The sequence below is a fragment of the Coenobita brevimanus genome, chromosome 55, assembly GCF_032717465.1.
Source record: "Coenobita brevimanus isolate Jiangsu-jjx chromosome 55, ASM3271746v2, whole genome shotgun sequence".
In the NCBI taxonomy this organism is placed as follows: domain Eukaryota; kingdom Metazoa; phylum Arthropoda; class Malacostraca; order Decapoda; family Coenobitidae; genus Coenobita; species Coenobita brevimanus.
In genome coordinates this window covers 56174675-56195853 of record NC_137008.1, presented here as the reverse complement: position 1 = coordinate 56195853, position 21179 = coordinate 56174675, and the positions used below count along the sequence as shown (strand labels likewise).

The 21179-nt window shown below is 43.2% G+C and overlaps 1 protein-coding gene across 1 annotated transcript in view; it reads right to left on the bottom strand.

Annotated features, from left to right (window-relative positions):
* Stacl (SH3 and cysteine-rich domain-containing protein) overlaps positions 1–18712 on the bottom strand; it is an 852472-nt gene extending 833760 nt beyond the window's left edge. Inside the window, exon 1 of the mRNA XM_080273553.1 lies at positions 17413–18712. Within this exon, the coding sequence (XP_080129679.1) occupies positions 17413–18712 (1300 nt within the window). The remainder of the gene's footprint in view (positions 1–17412) is intronic.
* Between the last annotated feature and the right edge of the window lie 2467 nt (positions 18713–21179).

Sequence of the window (21179 nt, the reverse complement as noted above, 5' to 3'; positions counted from 1 at the left end):
AATGCTGTGAAGAGTATGTACGATGGTGCTAAGGCTGCAGTGCGTGTGGATGGTGAACTAAGTGAATTTTTCTCTTTGAAAGTTGGTTTGAAACAGGGATGTGTCATGTCTCCATGGCTGTTCAATCTGTACATGGATGGGGTAATAAAAGAGGTACAAGGTAGGGTAATGGATGTTGGAGTGGCCCTGGTGAGAGAGGATAGTGTTTGGAAACTCCCTGTACTGTTGTTTGCAGATGATACTGTGTTGTTGAGTGAAGACGAAGGGGAGCTGCAAGGCTTGGTGGATGAGTTTGAGAGAGTGTGTAAGAAACGGAACCTAAAGGTGAATGTAGGGAAGAGTAAAGTGATGGTCTTTGAGAGAGGTGAAGTTAGTGAATGTACAGCGAGGTTGGATGGTGAGGAATTGGAAAATGTGAGTACGTTTAAGTATTTGGGTAGTGTGATGAGTAAGGATGGAGGTTTGGAGGGTGAAGTGCTTGAAAGGGTACAGCAGGGAAGAAAGGTTGCTGGTTCCTTGAAAGCAGTGATAAGAAACAGGGAAGTGAGCATGGAAGTGAAAAAGTTACTACATGACAGTATTGTGATACCAACTCTAACGTACGGAAGTAAAGCTTGGACATTGTTGGAAGGACACAAGTCAAGAGTGAGAGCAGTGGAAATGAGTTATTTAAGAGGAGCCTGTGGAGTCACGTGGAGAGACAGGCTGACGAATGAGGATATAAAGGAGCGTTGTGGTGTGGATGTGGATGTGATAGGAAGCGTTATGAGGAACACACTGAGGTGGTTTGGCCATGTGGAGAGGATGGAGGGTGAAAGACTGACGAAGAGAGTGTATGTGAGTGAGGTGGAGGGGGGAAGAGGGAGGGGGAGGCCGAGGATGAGATGGAGGGATGGGGTGGAGAGGTATATGAGAGAGGGGGGTGTGAGTTGGGAGCAGGGCAGTGAAATGGCAGGGGACAGGGCGACTTGGAGGCGATTTGTTTGTGGCCACCCCAAACGGGATTGAGGCGTCTGGCAATAGATAGATAGATAGACGTTCCACGAGGCTAAATGGCAAAATATTAAGCCAGAATTATTCAACAAACATTTTTATCGGAGGATTTTCAACCAAGTACCTATATCTCAATTAGTTTCTGAGATATTTCAATTTCAAATATGCAATTTTTTGAATAAAAATGAGTATATCACCTTCAAAAATAGGTCAAGGTCATTTACATTTGGCACAAGGATTTGAGTTACCCTAGGGTACCTTCATGTCTAATATCATCAACACTGAAGAAAAAAAGTGCAAAGAAAAATAATAATGAAAACAAAAAACTTCGCCATTTATATGGCGAAACTTAATAAACAAAAACTTAGACTGACATACAAGCAGGCAGACAACCTGTTAGGCATACAGACAGACGAACAGACATAGACAGACTCAGACAGACAGACAGACAGACAGATATAGACAAACTAAGACAAACAGACAGGCAGATAAGCAGCCAGACAAACGAACGAACAAACAAGCCTCTCTCAGGGAACAGTTAGTAACAGTCTCCATTAACCCCGTAATTCATTATCGATTTTAATTTTACTCTGGCTTACATACACGATTACATTCAGCTTGGGAAAGACTCAGACTGAAGTGGCTGCTGTACGTTTATCCTTCTTATGGCCGTACAAACAATGGCAAGAAAACAAGTACCTGGCTTAAGAAAAATCTCCACCACAACTTCCCACTAAGGGCTCGACTGAGTGACATTTTGTTCCGCACATACCTGGGATGCCTCGCCCCTGAGTCGTACACACGTAGGATGGTGTCACAGGTGTTGCTGTTTGTTCAGACACATGACTATACCTGCTGCGAGTACGATTCTTGGGCCGGCCACACAGGTGGGCTCAGTTTGTTTTCCCCTTGTCCGTGTTCTCCTACATTTTGTAAGTAGGGACCAATATGAGACATTGACTCTTCATGGTCTATTCTAGAGAACTGATAGTTATGGATCGTTTTCTAGTCTGGCCTTCACTTTCTCTGCGTCCCTGTTGTTAAGAATAGCTAAAGCGTAAATGCCTGGGTTCTCAAACAAATAAAGTTAGATTCGACTTCAGTTGATTACAGCTGATTACGCTTTGACAGCGTCGAGGCAATGTAAGGAACTGCTGAAGCAGACTGTTAGTACCTAAAAATGCATTCTTAGTCAGGTAACTGATAGCCTCACAGTAAACGTTGTTGCTACTCGCTTATTGTCGTCAGACCAGTATTTCTAAGGGCACAGTGTAAATCATGTAACTGTAAATAAAGCTTCATCCTTCTGCTGTGTTAACAGGAACCCCAAGCATATACATACTGTATGTAAGATGCTGGAGAACATTTCAAAATGTCATCTATTGTTTCAGAATGTAAAGACGAAAATAGAAAAGATATTTAAGTAAAAAAAAAAAAAAAAAAAAAAAATCAAACCGGCTGTTATCACCACGTCTGAAATCCGAAATGAAGAGGCAAAATTTAGTGTAGCTTGAATAAAGTGATGAGTTTCTGACACAGTCTTGAGACGTTGTACCTTAATTCCCGAACGGGTATGTGCACTGCAGTCACATACAAAAGTTCGTTCGCCTATCTGCCTCTACTTCACCTGATGATTCATAGAAACTGAAATGTGACGTACTGGACTGAGTTGCTTATTACCATCGACCGGTGAGTGAGAGTACGCACCCTTGTCCACTACGCCTCAATTAGACATCAGTGACTCTGGCTGTGAGAGGCAGGAGGAGAAAAGATTTGTGTAGTTCACTGTACTGTACAGTTGCGACATGCGGTTCTACACACCTGGGGTTCTATAAGAATAATAATAATACTGATAATAAAAACTATAATAATAATAATAACTACAACAACAAAAATAAGTAACAACAACAACAACGACAATAATAATAATAACAATAATAATAATAATAATAATAATAATAATAATAATAATAAATACAAACAGCAGATTCCAGAGGTTTCATTATAACTGATTAACCTTTGACACAGGCTCGGCAGTGTAAAATGAGCTACTGTACCAGGAAGCACAAAACCCTTAACAGCGAAGTGAACTATTGAATCCACCTATACCAAAAAAAAAAAAAATGGCTCTTCTGTTTTCCCCACCACTAATGACGTCCTTGCCACTGAGGCCTGCCATGGCCGGATCCAGGAACCCGGATACTGAGAGGGAAAGTAGCATAATTAGGAGACTTTTGACTTGATCATTGTTTGCTCGTGAAGGCTATTATTACGACACACAGTTGGCTGAGTGCGTAATAGCGACTTAAATTGTAGGCATTGTTAGTTGGTGTGTATGAACAGCTTAATTATAGGTACAGTTGGTTCAGTGAACTTTGTGTAATATTTCTTTTAACCCCTGAAATTGCATGATGAGGGAGGGCGTGTGTTGGAGAGGGGACAGCCTGATGGTAAAGGACAGGATGACATGAAGGGGTTTGGTTATGGATAGATATTGATTTTAGTGGTATTATCATGCTCCTTCCGGACTACTTAATTCAGCGTAGGAAAGGCCTCTCTTGTTGAAAGGATTAATGAGCGCTGTTATGTAACGTCTCAGGTTTGAAAAGCCTTCTCCCAAGCTGAGTAGAATTGTCTTGTAGTAGCTAGACTGAAATATATAGAAAGTAGATGTTCAGTTTTTCATGTGCATTTAACGAAAACATGGAAATTGCATACCCAGTCCTGCGATTTGCATGACGATTTGAATTACAAAATAATATTACTGCACCATAAAAGAAGCAAGTATCCCGATGTATTGTAAAACCCACATGATCGTAGTGGTGGCATATGTGACGGGGTGATATCCCAGTATACACTCAGTGAGTAGTAGTAACAGCAGCAACAGTAGTAGTAGTAGTAGTAGTAGTAATAATAAACAGATGGAAGCCAATTTTACAGCATGAATTAAGATATTAAAGCGATATCGGCCCTCCTTCCTTTATTTTGTATCCATCGTAGGTTATGGAAGTTATAGAGGGGATGCTGACCCCCTAAAGATAATGATGGAAAATTTTATATAATGGAAAACATAATCAAGGAACCAGACGAACTGACCTGAGAAGTTGCGTTGAAATCCATGTACTCACCTTCCCCCCCCCCCTTTTTTTTTCGGGGGGATGTCTGCCCCCCAAGAATCATTAGTGGGGTCGTTCTTCCCAAAAATCGCATTAGGGATGACAATTCAATGTTCAGCATATACTAAGATATCAAAGCCATATCTCCCCTTCTTTCACTATTTCTGGAGAATTTTTAATTTGGTGATGGGGCTGGCCCCCTAAAAATCATGACTGGAAATTTTTATATAATGGAAGACTTTCCCAGTAACCGGACGAATTTACCTGGGAAATTTCATTCATATACATCAAATAGCCTAGGAGGAGTTAAAGGCACAGGCACACAGACAGACAGACAGGTACTGGTGAATAAATGGACTTTATGTATTTTTCCTAAAATTGTGGTTTTCTGCTGGGTTACTCTAGTTATCCGTTTCCACCTAATCCTAATTACTCTGTGAAAACCAGTAATCGCTCCTCACTATAATGATATAATTATTCTGTTCTTGGCATCCCTAGACGGTCTCACTCAGCTCTTCAAGAGATTCTTTCGAACTAGAGGGGTTAGACACTGCCTTCATTAACCTCTTCACTACTGTCAGGAGCTCCTCCTTCTCTCGCTCCTTCCTTCTTGACATCCTCCCTCCCTCACTTCCTGACATCCTCCCTCCCTCACTTCCTGACATCCTCCCATCACCTCACTTCCTCCCTCTTTTTTTCTCCTTCCCCACATCCGCAAGTCCTCCCTCTTCCCTTCTTCCCCCCTCCCTCTTCACAGTCTCCGTCTCTTCCTCCTTTCTCACCCCCTCATATCCTCCCACTATCTTTTCTTCCCCCCTTCCTCACACTCTCCCCCACTTGCTTCCTGCCTTATGCCCCACCACCTCACTTCCTCCCTCTCTCTTCCTGCCTCCTTCCCCACCTCCTCACATCCACCCTCCGTTACCATAGCAACATCTCCCAAAATGTCCCACTTCCCGTTCGCCATTATACATTCCATTCACCGCCTCCATCCTTCACCAGTGTGTCTCCTCACTCTCTCTCCCCCTCTCTCCATCACTTCTTGCTTTCCTCTCCACGACGGTTTCCGATTCTCTTTTTCTGTCTGTCTGTCTGTTTGTCTGTCTGTCTGTCTGTCTGTCTGTCTGTCTGTCTCTCTCTCTCTCTCTCTCTCTCTCTCTCTCTCTCTCTCTCTCTCTCCCCATTTATTTGCATGTCTACTTGCCCTCCCATGCCTATCAGCCTGTCTCCCCCTCTTCTCTCCCTCGCTTTCTCCCTCACCCTTTCATATTTCCTCCATTCTTATTTTCCCCTCCCTGAGTATCGAAGAGCATATGCGATTAGGCTGCCTCTTTCTCAGTCAGTGGGGAGTCGATTGATCCGAAGCCTCTCTCTGATTTAAGTAGGCTAAATTCAGTGGGTCGGCAAAGTTAGGAGGCAGGGCTGTTACGAGGTGGTGATTGAGGTGTGAATGGGAGGGGTGCGGCTGGGTGAGTGGTTGGGGAGGAAATGGGAGAGATGTGGAGAGAAAATTGGGGGGGGGGAAGAAAGTGGTATGGGAAGTGGAGAGTAGAGTGAGAGGGGAGAGTAAGAGATAGGGAAAGGAACAGAGAAACAGGCATGGTTCTTTTAGCAGAAGTTAAACTGAGTCATAAATGGGAGAGGTGAGATTGGGTGAGTGGATGGGGAGTTGGCTTGGTATAGTGGGTTAGAAAGAGGGACATGGGGAGAGAGAATGAGGGTGTTGTTAGAGAAAAGGAAAGGGGGATTTAGAAGAGGAGAAAGAGAGACAGAGGCAGTGATAAAGATAGAGACGGAAAGGCAAACAGATAAATGAACTGACAACCAATTAAACAGAGAGGTAGGCAGAGGTGACAGTATGAAGCAGAAGAGCACAGTGGATTCGTGAAATAAAGAAACGCTTCGGAATATGCGGTGTGATCGCCATAAAGGGGTGGAAGTGCGGCTGGGGATGTGGTTCAAGAGGGAATCGGAAAGAAAGTATCAGGAAGAAAAGTAACAGTCAAAAAGTAACAACTTTTCCTAGGTTAGGTCAGGTTAGATTAGGTCAGGTTAGGTTAAGTTAGGTTAGATTAGGTCAGGTTAGGTTAGGTTAGATTAGGGTAGGTTAGGTTAGATTAGCTCTTTCCCTTACGTTTTTTACTGTTACTTTTTTTCCTGATACTTTCTTTCCGGGAATCGGTTGAAGAGGAGATGAAATAGAGGAGAGAAAGTGTTAAGGAAAATGGAGAGGGCAGAGGCGGATAGAGAGAAGGCGAGAGGTAAAGGAAGTATTTTTATTAGGAGGAGATTGAGTCATGAATTGGAGAAGATCAGGCTGGGAAAGTGACTCAGATATAAAATGGGGGATGAAATAAGGATGTAGAGAGAAAATAGTAAGAGAAATGGAGAAGAAAAAGGACAGAGACAGACAGACAGAGACAGGGAGACAGGAAAGACAGGGATCATAAGGGAATTATATTGAAATGAATTGACAGGAGATGAGACTGGGGGAGGAGATGGAAAGAGAAGAGGAGGAGGAAGAGGGTGAGGTTAATGAGGAGAGAGGGAAGAAAGAAAGAGAGACAGAGATGGATAGACAGTCAGTTAGCCAGACATACATAACAGAACGAAAAAGAGCGGTGGAACGGAGGGGTCATATTGGGCGAAGACAGTCGTGCATGCGAAATGGTGGGGCTGGGTGAGGACGTGATTGGGAAGAGACAGAGAGGGAGGAAAAAGAAAGTTGGAAGGGAAAGGAAGGGAAAGGGATGGGCAGAGACCGACAGAGAGAGGGAGAAGAACAGAGGAAGGAATTCTAGTAGAAGGACAGTGACTCATGAACTGAAGAAGATGAGTTCGAATATGTTGAGGATGTGGTTAGGGTGGAGGGGATGTGGAGAGGAGGTAGTGAGAGGGAGAAGTGGTAAGGGAAATGTAGAGGAAGAGGGGACAGAGACAGACACAGAAAGAGAGAAGCAGAGAAGGAGAGACAAGGATCTTAACAGAGGGGTTATAAGAACTGAGTGGAAGAAAGTGAGGCAGGGAAAGTACACGAGGATAAGGTGGGGATAGTGGGCGATATAAGCAATGGGGAGGAGAGAGGAGGAGCGTGGGGTTAGGGAGAATGAGAGGGGGAGAAAGAAAAACAGAGGCAGTGATAGAGAAGAAGACAGGCTGACAGGCAAATAGTTAGACAGTCAGACATGGCAGAAAAGAACACGACAGAGGAGATTAAGAGGGGGAGAAAGATGAACAAAGGCAGCAACAGAAACAGGAGACAGACAGACAGTTTCGCAGACAGACAGAACAGAACATAACAAAGCAGAACTGTGGATTGGCAAAACTGGGAGTCAGGTGTGGAAACAGGCGGAGATTAAATCGTGAATGGGAGGAGGTGAGGCCTGGAAAGTGGATCAGGGTGTGGTGGGGAGGAGAATACTCGTATGTTGGGAGGAAGAAAGAAAGTGGCGTGGGAAATGGAGAGGAGGAGGAGGAAGCAGAGACAGAGAGAGGAAGAGCTACGGACCAAGGGAGAGGGAGAGGAATAATAACGAAAGAGCGAGAGAGAGAGAGAGGCATACGGATAGGCAGACCGATAGAAAAAAAAATGACAGATAAAGATAGATAAAAGATTCTTGGAAAGTGTATAAGGGCGTGGTGAGGAGGAAAGAATGGGGACAAAAAGAAAAACAAAGTGGTAGGGGAAACGGCCAGGGGAGTGAGTAGATACAGAGAAGTAAAATATGATACAGAGACAGACAGCATGAAAGAAGTAAATAAACGATACAGACAGACAAAGAAAAAATTAAAATCATCATTACATTTTACCACACAGACACTCTTTGACAAAACGGGAATCATCAGTTAATTAAACGAATATAAAACACACACACACACACACACACACACACACACACACACACACACACACACACACACACACACACACACACACACACACACACACACACACACACACACACACACACACACACACAGCTAGAATTGTCAGTACGTTATTTCACACAGATGCACAGATATAGACACAAACTTTTAGACAAACCTTTAATTGTCAGTAGTAAGATATCGCACAGACACACTGACGCAGAGAAAACTATAATCGGTACTACTCTATCTCACAGACACGAACAGACACACAGACAGACAGACACACAGACAAAACCAGAAACATCAGTAGGTTATAATTACACAAACACAAGACTAAAATCATGAGTACTTTATAAAACACAGACAAAAGCACAGTATGAATTATCCGACAATATACAACACAAATGCATCAACACACCGATAGGCTGACATAGACATGCAAACACAAAGGCATAGATCCAAACAGCACAAGAGTTTTCATTACTTCATATCACACAGACACACACAGCGACAGAGAAAACTAGAATCATCAGTAGAGAGCATCACACAGAATCATTAGCACATTTTATAACAAAGACACAGACGCATACACAGACAAAATTAGAATCATGAGTGCTTAATGTCACAAAAAGACATACACGTAAAAATGCAAACACAGAGAAGACTACAACTATCAGTTCATTTTACTACTCGTACTTAATATCGAGGACCTAACGTCTACATGACTAGAAAAAAATAAGCCTTACGGATACAGAAGAACGAGGAGGGTGAAGGAGCAGACATAATGGTACAGACAGATGTAGGCAAACTTAAATAATAATTACTCTTATCACAGAGACGCTGATTATTCTTAAATAAGCTGTTCTGTGTATTACACAGACACATACACAGGAACAGACAAAACCTTAAGCCTATCATACGGATGCATAGATACAGAAAAAAGAAATCAGACATATATACTGACAAGTAGACACAGAACAGAAAAATCAACTGAATTTAGCACAACCACAAACCCAGACACAACTAGAATCAGCAGTACACACACAGAATCATCCAAATATCTTTAAAATATACAGACATAGAACATAGAAAACTAGAATCATCCATATATTTCACAGACACACGAAACAGACAACTAGAAGAACCAATACTTTATCCTACTTTACAGCGAGGAACTATTATCGCTGTGACTAGAAGGGATCAGCCTTACGAGTACAGAGAAACAAGACAGTGAGACAGAGACGGACACCAGCAGGGTGAAAACAAGCAGACAAGCAAAACAAACAGGCACACAGACAGATCAGGGTCATCAGTACTTTATTTCACACAGCTACAGACAGACCAAATATAAATCATTAGCACTTCATACAACATTTGAGGGAGAAACTGGGAATTATCAACTTTACAGAGACACGTAAACAAAGAAAAACAGACACAGCCAGAGAGAAAGGTGGAAAAACGTGGACAAACAAGTAAAACAAACACTCAAACCAAACACGAATCATCATAATTCTTTGCTAGACAGACACACGGAAAGACACAGAAGTAGACAGAGACATCCAGAGTGAAATCATCAGAGAAGATTACAGACAGAGATAGTGACACAGAGCCAGACAGAGAGACGGAGACAAAAATGAGACAATCAGAAAACAACAAAGACAGACTGACAAACCCAAACAGGAATCACATTAGTACGGGATCCCATTTTAAAACAAGGAACTGAAGGCTCTGTGGCGATACACGTAATCACCTTTGCATTCTCGATCGAATTACCAGGACCAACATTTGCGATCGAATCCTGCTCATTTCTCCCTCATAGAATTTAAACGCCTCTGCACGCAATCCGTTTTAAATTGGATTGAAATACCCGTGGAAGGTACGCACCCACACGAAAGCGTTCAGTGTGTGTGTGTGTGTGTGTGTGTGTGTGTGTGTGTGAGAGAGAGAGAGAGAGAGAGAGAGAGAGAGAGAGATCATGCTTGTTTGCTTGCGTGCGTACATGTATGGTTGTGTTTATGTGTGTTTGTTTGTTTGCTTACTTACTTGTTTTGAGAACCTCATCTCTTTAAAACGTTATCACTAATGATGTACGAGTATTTCAGTGGGGTTAGTGCCACTGTTTCACACACACACACACACACACACACACACACACACACACACACACACACACACACACACACACACACACACACACACACACACACACACACAGATGAATGAAAGATGTGACAAGTGGATAAGGAATTGAAGAAAACTCTCTCTCTCTCTCTCTCTCTCTCTCTCTCTCTCTCGCTCGCTCGCTCGCTCGCTCCCCAAATCCCCTCCGTACACATTTTGATCAAGAAAAATCTCGCGTAATCTTGAGAAGGGAAAAAAAATGTTACCATAATTTTAAGAGCATGATGAGGAGTATCGCTTTTCGTTATCCTGTGCAAATTGGTGGAAACTTTATTATGGAGAGAGAGAGAGAGAGTATGTACTGTGTGTGTGTGTGTGTGTGTGTGTGTGTGTGTGTGTGTGTGTGTGTGTGTGTGTGTGTGTGTATGTGTGATGGCCATGGATTAGTCGTCAGGGAATACTCTAATGCTGTAGATAGTAAAATAGATACATATATACATACATATATACCAGTAAATAGGTATATATACAGTAAATGTAGACAGACAGACAGATGCATAAGTATACAATGCATTCATACACACATGCAAGGAGTAAACGTTAGGTAGATGGAGAGAGATGGATAGACAGATAAACACATACATAGAATAATAGGAAGCTTGGTTTGTAGGTAGGCTGAGATATAAATAGTCCTACTTCTCGAATTACTGCCCCTATTAGCTTCCTGTAATTGGGTGATATTTTTACCCTGGAACAAATACTGGGTAATATTCTGTACTTGGAACACAGCTGTTGGGTAAGAGTCTGTGCCAGGAACTCAGGCAATTGGTAATTATTTGTACCTGGAATACAGTTATTGGGCAATGTAACTGGAACAGACACTGGGTAATATTTTTTAAGTGATACTGGAAAATATTAAGAGCTGAAACACGGGCATGGGATGGATTTCTGAAGCCAAGAATACACGTATCAGATGCAACAGGTAGAGATCTTTAGGTTAGTAAGAGATGTTATTTTCCGCAGCCCAAGCACAGATCTCGAACGGAACACAAGTATCAGGTGTAATTCTGTAGCCTGGAACATCAGCAGGCGGAGTTCAGCAGTCCGGAACACAATTTCTGGACAAACGCTATCACTGAGTTAGTTCTTTCGCCTGGAACACAAATTTGTAGAGGATTCTTCAGGAACCTGAGCATAAATACTGGACAGGACACAATCAACAGGTGACATTCTGTAGCACGGAGCACAGGTATTGAACAAAACACTTAGTAACTGAAGTTCTGTATCCCGGAGAACAAATATTAAACAGAACTTAGTCAACAAAAAGTCAGCATCCCGGAGCACAAATATTGAACAGAACAAAATCAACAGGTTCCTTCCATAGGCCGGAACACAGACATCAGGCGGAGATCTTTAGCACGGAACACAATCATTAGACGGAACACACTCAACAGGTGGAATTTTGTAGCCAGGAACATTATCAACAGGTATATTTTTGTAGCGTATAACACAATTACAAAACGTAACACAGTCAATACATGTAGCTATATAGTCCAGAATATAGATATCAGAAGAGATTTTTGTAGTCTGACAAGTATACCAAACGAAACACAAACATCGAGGAAAGTTATGTTGGCCGGAACCTAAGTACTGGGCAACACGGAATCAACAGGTGGAGTGATGTAGCGTGAGACACAAAAATTAGACAGAAGAGAGCAAGTTGCAGTTGGATCTCTTTAACTCAGGATATATGTATCAGACAAATCATCATCACCACCACCACCACCACCACCACCACCACCACCAGCTACTACCATCATTATCATCATCCAGACCTTTTTCCCTCAACGTATGGAGTGAGGCAGGGTCCAGATGGTTGATAAAAGCACTAAATATTAACACTCCCAGGATCCTGTGACTCAGCTAAATAAAATCGTCAGTCGTCAGCTGGAATAGATTACCTGAGCTACCCTGCCCATGAGAGAGCTGGTGGTGACAGGATTAAAACTCGCAGGCACCTGTAGTCACTCTCAGGTGTATGAAATCGTCTGACGCTGGCTAGAGTTGTGCCGACCATGAGAGGGTCAGGTGGGATTAAGTGGCACCGAACACAAGTATCAAAAGGAACACCAACGTCAAGCAAAACTCTGTACTCTGGAAGGAACACGTAACTGAGAGAACACAAGTAATCCTAACAAGTAGTAGGTCAAAATACAGGACGGAACACAAATATAAAGTGGCATTCTTTATCCCGAAACACAAGTATACTCGTACTCAGTAGCCCGGAACACGAATATCAGAAAGAGCACAAGTATTAGACGGAACGCAGGTATTAGATGGAACACAAGTATTATACATAACACAAATATTAGAACACAAGTAAAAAAAAAAAAATTATGTGAACAAGAACACAAGTATCTGACGTAATATGAGTATCAGGCAAAAAAAAATCAAGTATTACGTGGAACTCTGTACTTAGGAACACAAATATTAGACGTAACACAAGTCGGACGCAATACAAGCATCAAGAAGAATTATGAAAGATGTAACGCAAGTAAGCAGACAAAACACAAGCTTTAACCCACTCATGATCGGAACAACTCTAGCAAACGCCAGAAGATATATGTTCATCTGTGAGTGAGTCTTGTGAGCCTGAGAATGTTAAGCAACGGTTTGTAATCAGCGACACAAATACTAATCGCAGCACTAGTATCAAGGCATTTTCTGTGGCCAGGAACACAAGTATTGGAGGAAAGAATACAAAATCGTGTGTTGTCTGTCACCATGAAACGCAAATAAGGTGAAATCAACAGGCCAGGTATGCAGGTAATAGAGGGAACACAAATATTATACGAAACACAGGTAACATGCTGAACACAAGGAGTATGTCAAAATCTGTAGCAAGGAACACTAATATTGTGAGGTAATACGACACAAATACAAAACGGGATACAAGCATTTGGTGGAACGCAAGTATTATGTGAAATTCTACCGTCAGGAACACAAGTAAGAAACGGAACACGTGTGTCTAACGGAACACGAGTACGAAGTGAAACACACGCGTCTGACGCATCACAAGTATGGAAGAAAAATCGTATGTGGGCGGAAACACAAACATTAAACAGAACACAAGCATCTAAAGTAACACAGCTATGCAAGAAAAACTCGTCTGCGGGCGGAAACAGAAAACATTAAGCGGAACACTAGTTTTTAGCGGAACACAGGTAAGATGGAAGACAAATCGTGCGTGGGTGGGAGGAACGCAAGTATCTGAGTGTTGTGGCAGGTGTGAAAGATGGTGACACGAGCTCAAACGTCAGGCTGGTATTTATAGTGTACTAGATGACACCACTCTTGGCCTTCCACCAAATCCTACTTTCTGTGGTGCGAGTTTTGGCTAGTAGAACTCCGACCACGCTTGCCACCACCACCATCACCGACACCACCACCACCAGCTTCTTTCTACATCCCCTCCACCCTTCTTCTCTCTCTGCTTCCCCCCCCCACTCTTTCTCTCTCTCTCTCTCTCTTTTGCTCCATCCTCTCCACGCTTTGACCTCTCATTCTTCCGCTTTCACTTCTTTCTTCTTTCCCTGTGCACCACTTCCTCATTCATCTCTTAATACTGCTAAAACGCTTCTACTCTCCCTTTCCCCCACCCGTCCCACCCACTGCACTCTCTTCCTTCTCCATCCCTCCTACTGCCCCCTCTCCATTCCCCATCCCTCGACTCTCTCCATTCTCCAGCCCTTCCGCCCCACTCTCTCTTCCCCATCTCTCCTAATCCACCCCTTCCATTTCAACATCATTTTCTTTCTCACCCCATTCTTCTCCACTCTCTTACTTTACCTTATTCACTCTGTTTCACCTCCTTTCGTTTTATAATGCTTCTGTTCCTCCGCCTTCCTCTTTTACCTCTTATGCTCCACCGTCTATCCTCCACCCTTCTTTCCTCGCATTCATTCTTCATTGTCCGTTCTTCTTTACTTCCACTTCCCTCAGTCTCTCTCCTCCTCTTTCCATCTCCCTTTTCCTCCCGACTCCACTCCCTCCCCCTCCTCACATGACATGCTTAACTTGACTCCATTCTTGTATTTTTCCACCCTTCCTTCCTCATTTTCATTATCCTCAACCCACCTGTCTCGCTTCCATTCTCTTTCCTCCTCCATCTTCACTTCCTCTCTCATCTCACCCCATCTACTTCAATTCGCTTCTCTTATCTACCCCTTTGGCCTCTTTTACTGTACTCTATCATTCAGCTTCTATCCTCCTTCCATTCGTCATCCATTCATCCATCCTCTCTGTTACCTACCTTAATAACTCATCCTCCCTTATCTCTCAGTACTTTCTCACTTTCCCGTTTCACTCATCCTGCTACACTCACACGGTACCTGTCTTACTCACTAGGCTATAACCTGCTGTATCTCACGCTTTCCCTAACTCACAAACTCTCCACGTCTCAGTTTCTGTTAGTTATTCACGTCTTCGCTTATCACTCACTCTCTTCTCGTTGTCCTTCAGTTGTGTCGTTTACTTTTCTTTATTTTCGCCCATGTTCATACCCTACACTCACCCTCACTAACCCTGCTTCTCCTTTACTCTCCATCTTCGTCAGTCACTCTCTCTTACTATCTCACACTCACTTCCACTTATTCTTCCTCTTCCTGTCTTAGTCATTCACTGACTTTGTTTCTTCCTCATTTTCCCTTTCCTCACTTATCCTGCCTACCTTTCACTTACCGCGCTTCAAACTCACATACTTTTCCCGTTTCGCTCACTCCTCTCTCAATCATGCAAACTCTGCTCTACATCACTCTCCCTGCCTCATCTATGCTACTTCTATCTCACCCTCAATTCCCCTCCCTATCCCTTACACCCTGCCTCACCGTTACTCACCCTACCTCACCATCACTCACCCTGCCTTACCTTCACTCACCCTGCCTCACCCTTACACACCCTGTCTCACCCATACTTACCCAGCCCCACCCTTACTCACCCAGCCCCACTCTTACTCACCCTGCCTCACCCTTACCCAACCCTGCCTCACCCTGATCCAGTGGTTTCAAGTAGCCAGATGATAGATTGCCGTAATTAGTTATGTATTTATCTTTCCAAATGTGAATGACAGCCTGTATATTTACATTACATATTCTCTCTCTCTCTCTCTCTCTCTCTCTCTCTCTCTCTCTCTCTCTCTCTCTCTCTCTCTCATTTAACTTTATTTTGAACACATTATTTTTTCTCACGACTTGCGTATCGTTAGCAACAATTATTATACATTCGACAATCATAATGCTTAAAATATCATCATTATCATCACTGTAATCCTCACCACTTAATTCTTTTTTATCATCATCATCATTGTAATCCTCATCACCTTTCTTTGTATCATCATCATCATCATCATCGTCGTCATCATCATCATCATCATCATCATCATCATCATCATCATCATCATCATCAGCACTATTATCGTATTATCAAATCACAGTCATCATCAGTATCATTATCATCTTCACGAGGATTATAAATATTTCCATCTCATCATCATCAACATCATCATCATCATCTTCACTGGCAAAAATCATCATCATCATCATCATCATCATCATCATCGTGGTCGTCGTCACCATCATTATCATCTTTAATGGCACAATAAACTTCAGCAGTATTATCGTCGTCATTCTCGTCGTCATTATCAGCACCACATTCACAAACACCGTAAACATCACCATCATCATCATCATCATCATCATTACAATCATCATCATTTTATATCATTACCTTCACCACCATCGTAATAATAATCATCATCATCATCATCATTTTCATCGTCAGCTTCACTAGCACAGTAAACATCTTCACTAGCATCGCAGACTTCATTATCATCATCATCCTACCCCTAATAATTACAAAAAAATACACTGAGGTCAAAAGCGCCGCTACCTTATTAATTACGGTGACATCCTCGCTGTTATTTTACCCCTCCAGCCTGATAACGTGTGAATTTGGTTTCCGCTACCACCAGACGATTTTATTCAGCTTCAAATGTTCCTTTGGTAGTGAAGGGGTTAATGAAGGTTTTTTCTGAGGCCTCTAGTTCGAAAAGTCTCTCTGTAAACTTAATAAAATCGTCTGGTGGCAACTGGAATGAACCGAGTAAGATGTATCGGAACTGAAGGACTTAACTTTGACAAGATCTTTCGTACTGGAGGGGTTAATGAAGGGTATAAATTATCAGACACCTCCAGTTCCAAATATCTCTCATACTATCAACAGAATCGTTTAGGGATGGCAAGAATGCGGTATAAAACACTTCCTCGGGCTGATGGATTTAAAGGGTTACTGCAATGAAAGCCAACAGTTTCCTGAGTAAAAGTTAACTAGAACAAGTTATATTATTTTCTTTTCATAAGACTGGCTACTTGAATTTATCCAGTTTACTTTAAGTTCATGTTGTGCTAAGTGCATCGCCTTCGTAAACACACAAACCGGTTGATACTGGACTGGATTTCTAACACACACACACACACACACACACACACACACACACACACACACACACACACACGAAGGCAAACATACATACATAGACACATACATGACTTATACATATGGAAAGTTTTCAGTGAACATCAGAGTATGCGTCTCAACGTATAAAGTAATTGTGTCCTTTCTGTTCTATGAAACATATTAGAAGCGTGGATCCTGATGAAAATATTCTGTTGCAAAGTGCTTAGAGAGGAATGAACATGGTAAAGCTAAGGAGGGTTAGATGAAACCCTCTTGGATATAAGTATTAATCGGAATGATCACATGCAAGGCACACAACCGATCGGCAACACAGAGACGGAATGAGAGCGTAAGGGAGACAGGAGAAAAGACACAAGATGTAAACCGCAATAATGCCTGGCGTGGATGGAGTAGCTACTAGCCAACAGATCAGAGAAAAAAAAAATGTGGAGAGGGAGGGGAATTGGGCTTTATCCTGCAGCGGAATGATAGACCTTATCTATCTATCTATCTATCTGTCTATATATATATAAATATTGTGTGTATGTAAAATGTATATGCGCAGTATATGATATACGGCAGCTACTTTATATGTTTATGATAAAATACATCGTGTACTACATAGCTTATTTTAACATTCTAATGTTTAGGCTCATAAGTTTAAGAAACAAATCGCCATGGTATGATTTAGCAAACAGACAATGCCCGTCACTCACACAAAATCCTTACGAGTCATTTCATTCAAGCACCACCTCACCCGACCCGCCTAGCGTCATAAAAGCGGGAGAATTAACTGTACCTGTTTTGACGAGCTTAAAGGTGACGGAGCTGTGACCTTTGAGTGTTTCGTTGGCAGAAGGATGAGTGAGGTCACGGAGGCTGACCTCGCTGGCCATGGCGCTCTTACCAAGACCCCGGGGCCTGGCTCCGCTCTGACTCTTATATCCTGTACTTCCCTCACGCCCTAATGTTGTTACACCGCCACTCGCACCAGTCACGTCACCAGCTTTTTGACTTCCCGAACTACTTCTGCTGCTCGAGTGTCTTTGGGTGGGAGGGCGCCGGGAGTCCTGTACGAGAGTCCTGTGAACTGGCTGACTGTAGGTACTCTCAGGGCAAGGTAAATTATACGGTCTTCTTTTCTCTACAGTAGCTACCTCGTGTGGTCTAATGATCTCAGTGACTAATTCCTGGTGAACCCTTATTCTCTCGTTTCCTGGCACACTTCCCGGCTTTATATTTTCAATTGCTGACCCATGATGTGGTCGACCAGGGCTGTTTCCATTCAGAAAGGATCTAAAACTCTCACTTCGCACAATATGTGACCTGAAACTCTGGCTACCACTCGCCTGCTTTCTAAGGCTACTAACACGGGGGTCCTGAAGGGTGTCACTGACCGAATGATCTATTTTCAAACTACTGAACTTGTGAATATCCGCCCCGTACTGACCATGAATGGATGGGTCAGCGTGCAGTTCCTCACGAGTCTTGAAGCTGGTACTGCGGGGAACTGAGGACTCTCTTATGGGACTCGACGGACTCCCGGCCCAAGACGAACGGTTTGCAACAGACTTTCCATCGGCAGGAGGCGGACGCAAGAGAACTTTGGCTTTAGCACCAGTCGAAGATAAAGAAGAAGTTTCCGTCGAAGTCGAGTAAGAAGCTTGTCGTTGGTTTACCACAACGTCCGGGCGAAAATGAGGTCGCTGTTGCTGGCGCGACTGTTGCTTTAGCGAGTTGTTGTGACTGCTATTGCTACTGCTACTAGGAACACTGCTAGAAAATTGGGGACTAAGTGGGGAGGACTGACTCTTAATGGACGCTTTGGACGGTGTTTTTTGAAGAGAAGTAGGTTTTTGTGGTTGAAGCTGTCGTTCCTGTCTCTGTGGTTGCGGCGGTGTTGGTTGCTGAGGGGTTGGGAGCAACTGATTCAAGGGAGGTTGAAGTTGACTGGGAAGTTGTTGGTTAGGTTGGGAAGGAGGTATAACTTGCACAGTGTGCCTCGTATGGCTCAGATGGGACGACGATCGTGTTTCACGTTTACTTCCTTTCGCACTATTCAGATCTAACAAGTCGTCCAGGGGGAAAATCACATACATTCTCTCCCTCTGCTAGCCATGATCGCGTGCTAGCAAAGGGGACGCCACCGGTACCCGCAGCCAAAGCACACTGAGGAAGACGAGTGGCATTCACCGCCCGGCAGCCACCCTGAGCCTGCGCGCCAAAAGGGGGGACAGGTAAGTTCTCCCAGCACGTCACGCTAGCTGTCGTATTTTACCACCTGGACGTCTAGCTTCGCGCCGCAGAGCGAGTCGCTATATCCCACTGCGTACACGAACCTTCCTGCGTGCCCTAGAACGCAACAGAGCACAGCAAAATACAAGTAAGAATGCAAGACAACTGCTTTTATTTCTGGTTGCTGGTGCTCCGCGATTTTGGCAGTCTCGACGAGCGCGTGAGCCAGCCCCAACTCAGGCCCACCTCTAGTGTTTCACCTGACGACGTGAGGGAAGGACGTGGGGCTCCTCGTCTCCCCGTCCCCCACACCACCAACTTTTCCTCCTTTATGTCTTGGGTTAATGTCGTCGTAACGCGTGGCGAGGGGGTAGTTAGCATTCACATCATCATCATTAATTTTAACTCAATTTCTGGCTGTTTCTGTGCAGTGGGTAAGATGTAGAATTTTGGAAACGAGAAAGTAGGAGGTGGAGTTAGTTATCATCATCATCATCACCACAGTTCCCAGTCTTGGTGGAATAGACTGGATCCAGAAACAGGAAAACACTAATGTGGATGGAGTTGTTTATCATCAGCATCAGCATCATAGTTACTCAGCTTCAGTGGGGGGGGAGGGGTAGGATTCAGAAAGAGGGAAAGGAAAAAGTAGCCGGTGAAGGTAATATCTCATCATTATCAGCATCGTCGTCGTTGTCATAACCTAATTTCACAGTCAGTGGAATGGCTAGGACTCATAACTTGAGAAATGATAAAAGGAGAAGCTTCTAACAGATTGCCAGTAAACATGCATTGACATCATCATTTTTCCTGACGTAATCCCACGGTATAGGTGGACAAGGTAGGAAACTGGAGAAAGATAATATAATTATTCAGTAATGTATCAAATAACATTCCCACGGCGGAGAGAGAACGTTCATCATCATCATCATCATCATTATCATCATCATCATCATCATCATCATCATCCAATTTCTTACTCATAGATTGGGGATCGTAATGAATGGCCCTGTCAGTCTGTCTCACAACAATGATTTTCGGAAACCAGGTGCTTCGCTCGCGTAGACTTTCGCGAAATCCGATATTAGGGTTCTGAAGATCCCGCTTTGCTCCCGTTGACTTTGATGACGTTAGTGAAGACTCATGCTGGGGACGAGAAGCTCCCGCATGTATCTTGTACTGTTGTGCTTGCATGAATCGGGTGGGTAGCGTCCAGAGATAGGAAATGCTAAACTAAGAGAAACTTTCAGCAGTGCCAGTTGGCATTCGTATGGTAGAAGAAGATAATATTCTCATCATTTTTATTCTTATTAAATTTCTTTCTGTTTCAGTGTGATGGGTAGGCAGAAGCAGCAAAACACACACACACACACACACACACACACACACACACACACACACACACACACACACACACACACACACACACACACACAAGTTGTAGCTGGATATAACGGAATGCCAGGTGGCTTTTGGATTTTAGAGGAAATTAGTTTTTACATGAAAATTGTCTTCGTAGTCATCACCGTCGTCATATTTGTCGTCGTCGTCATTCCAGAAATAGGAAGCCACAAATGCAGGTGAATCTCTCCATAGTGCCAGCTCATCAGTGCCCAAGGATGACGTCATTTACATTCTTTTGCCACCACCAATTGTTGTATTCAGTTTAGAGAAACCTTTCGAATGAGAGGGGGATAGAGCCTTCATATGCTCCTTATTAGATGAGCTTTTCTTCTTCTATGCAGCATCAAAGCATCTGTTTAGTAGTCAGAGGAAAAGGATGTCATAATCGTACTGAAACCTCTGTACCGAAGCTTCTGCCTATACCATCTTTTACATTTGGTTACCTCCGCCAACGAAAGTTTGAGAAGGTTATGTGTTCGCCCATATCTGTCAGTTTGTCGACAAGCTATCTCAAAAAGCTATAGATGGATTTCAAAGAAATTTTGTGGATATGTGGGTCATCGACTATGGGGCAGTTTAGTAAATTTTCGAGATCTGTGTTCGAGTCGCGGTTCAGGACTTTTTTTTTCCCCCCCCAAGATATTTCAAAAAGTTATCGATGGATATCAAAAAAATTTCTGGATATGGGTTATGGGTCAAGGAAGAGTTTATTAAATTTTGTTGGTGATCTGATTTGTCTGGTATAGGCGTTGGCGGAGGTTTGCACTCTCTGTGTCCTGTCTTGCTCATGCAGTATTCTGTCGATTTTACTGAGCCTAGGAGAGACTTTAAACAGTACAGATTTAGATACAACATTCATTAACACCTACTACAAAAGCTGTCCCCTAACCTGGACTAATCCGTCTGTTCGGTAGCCCTCTCCCCGAG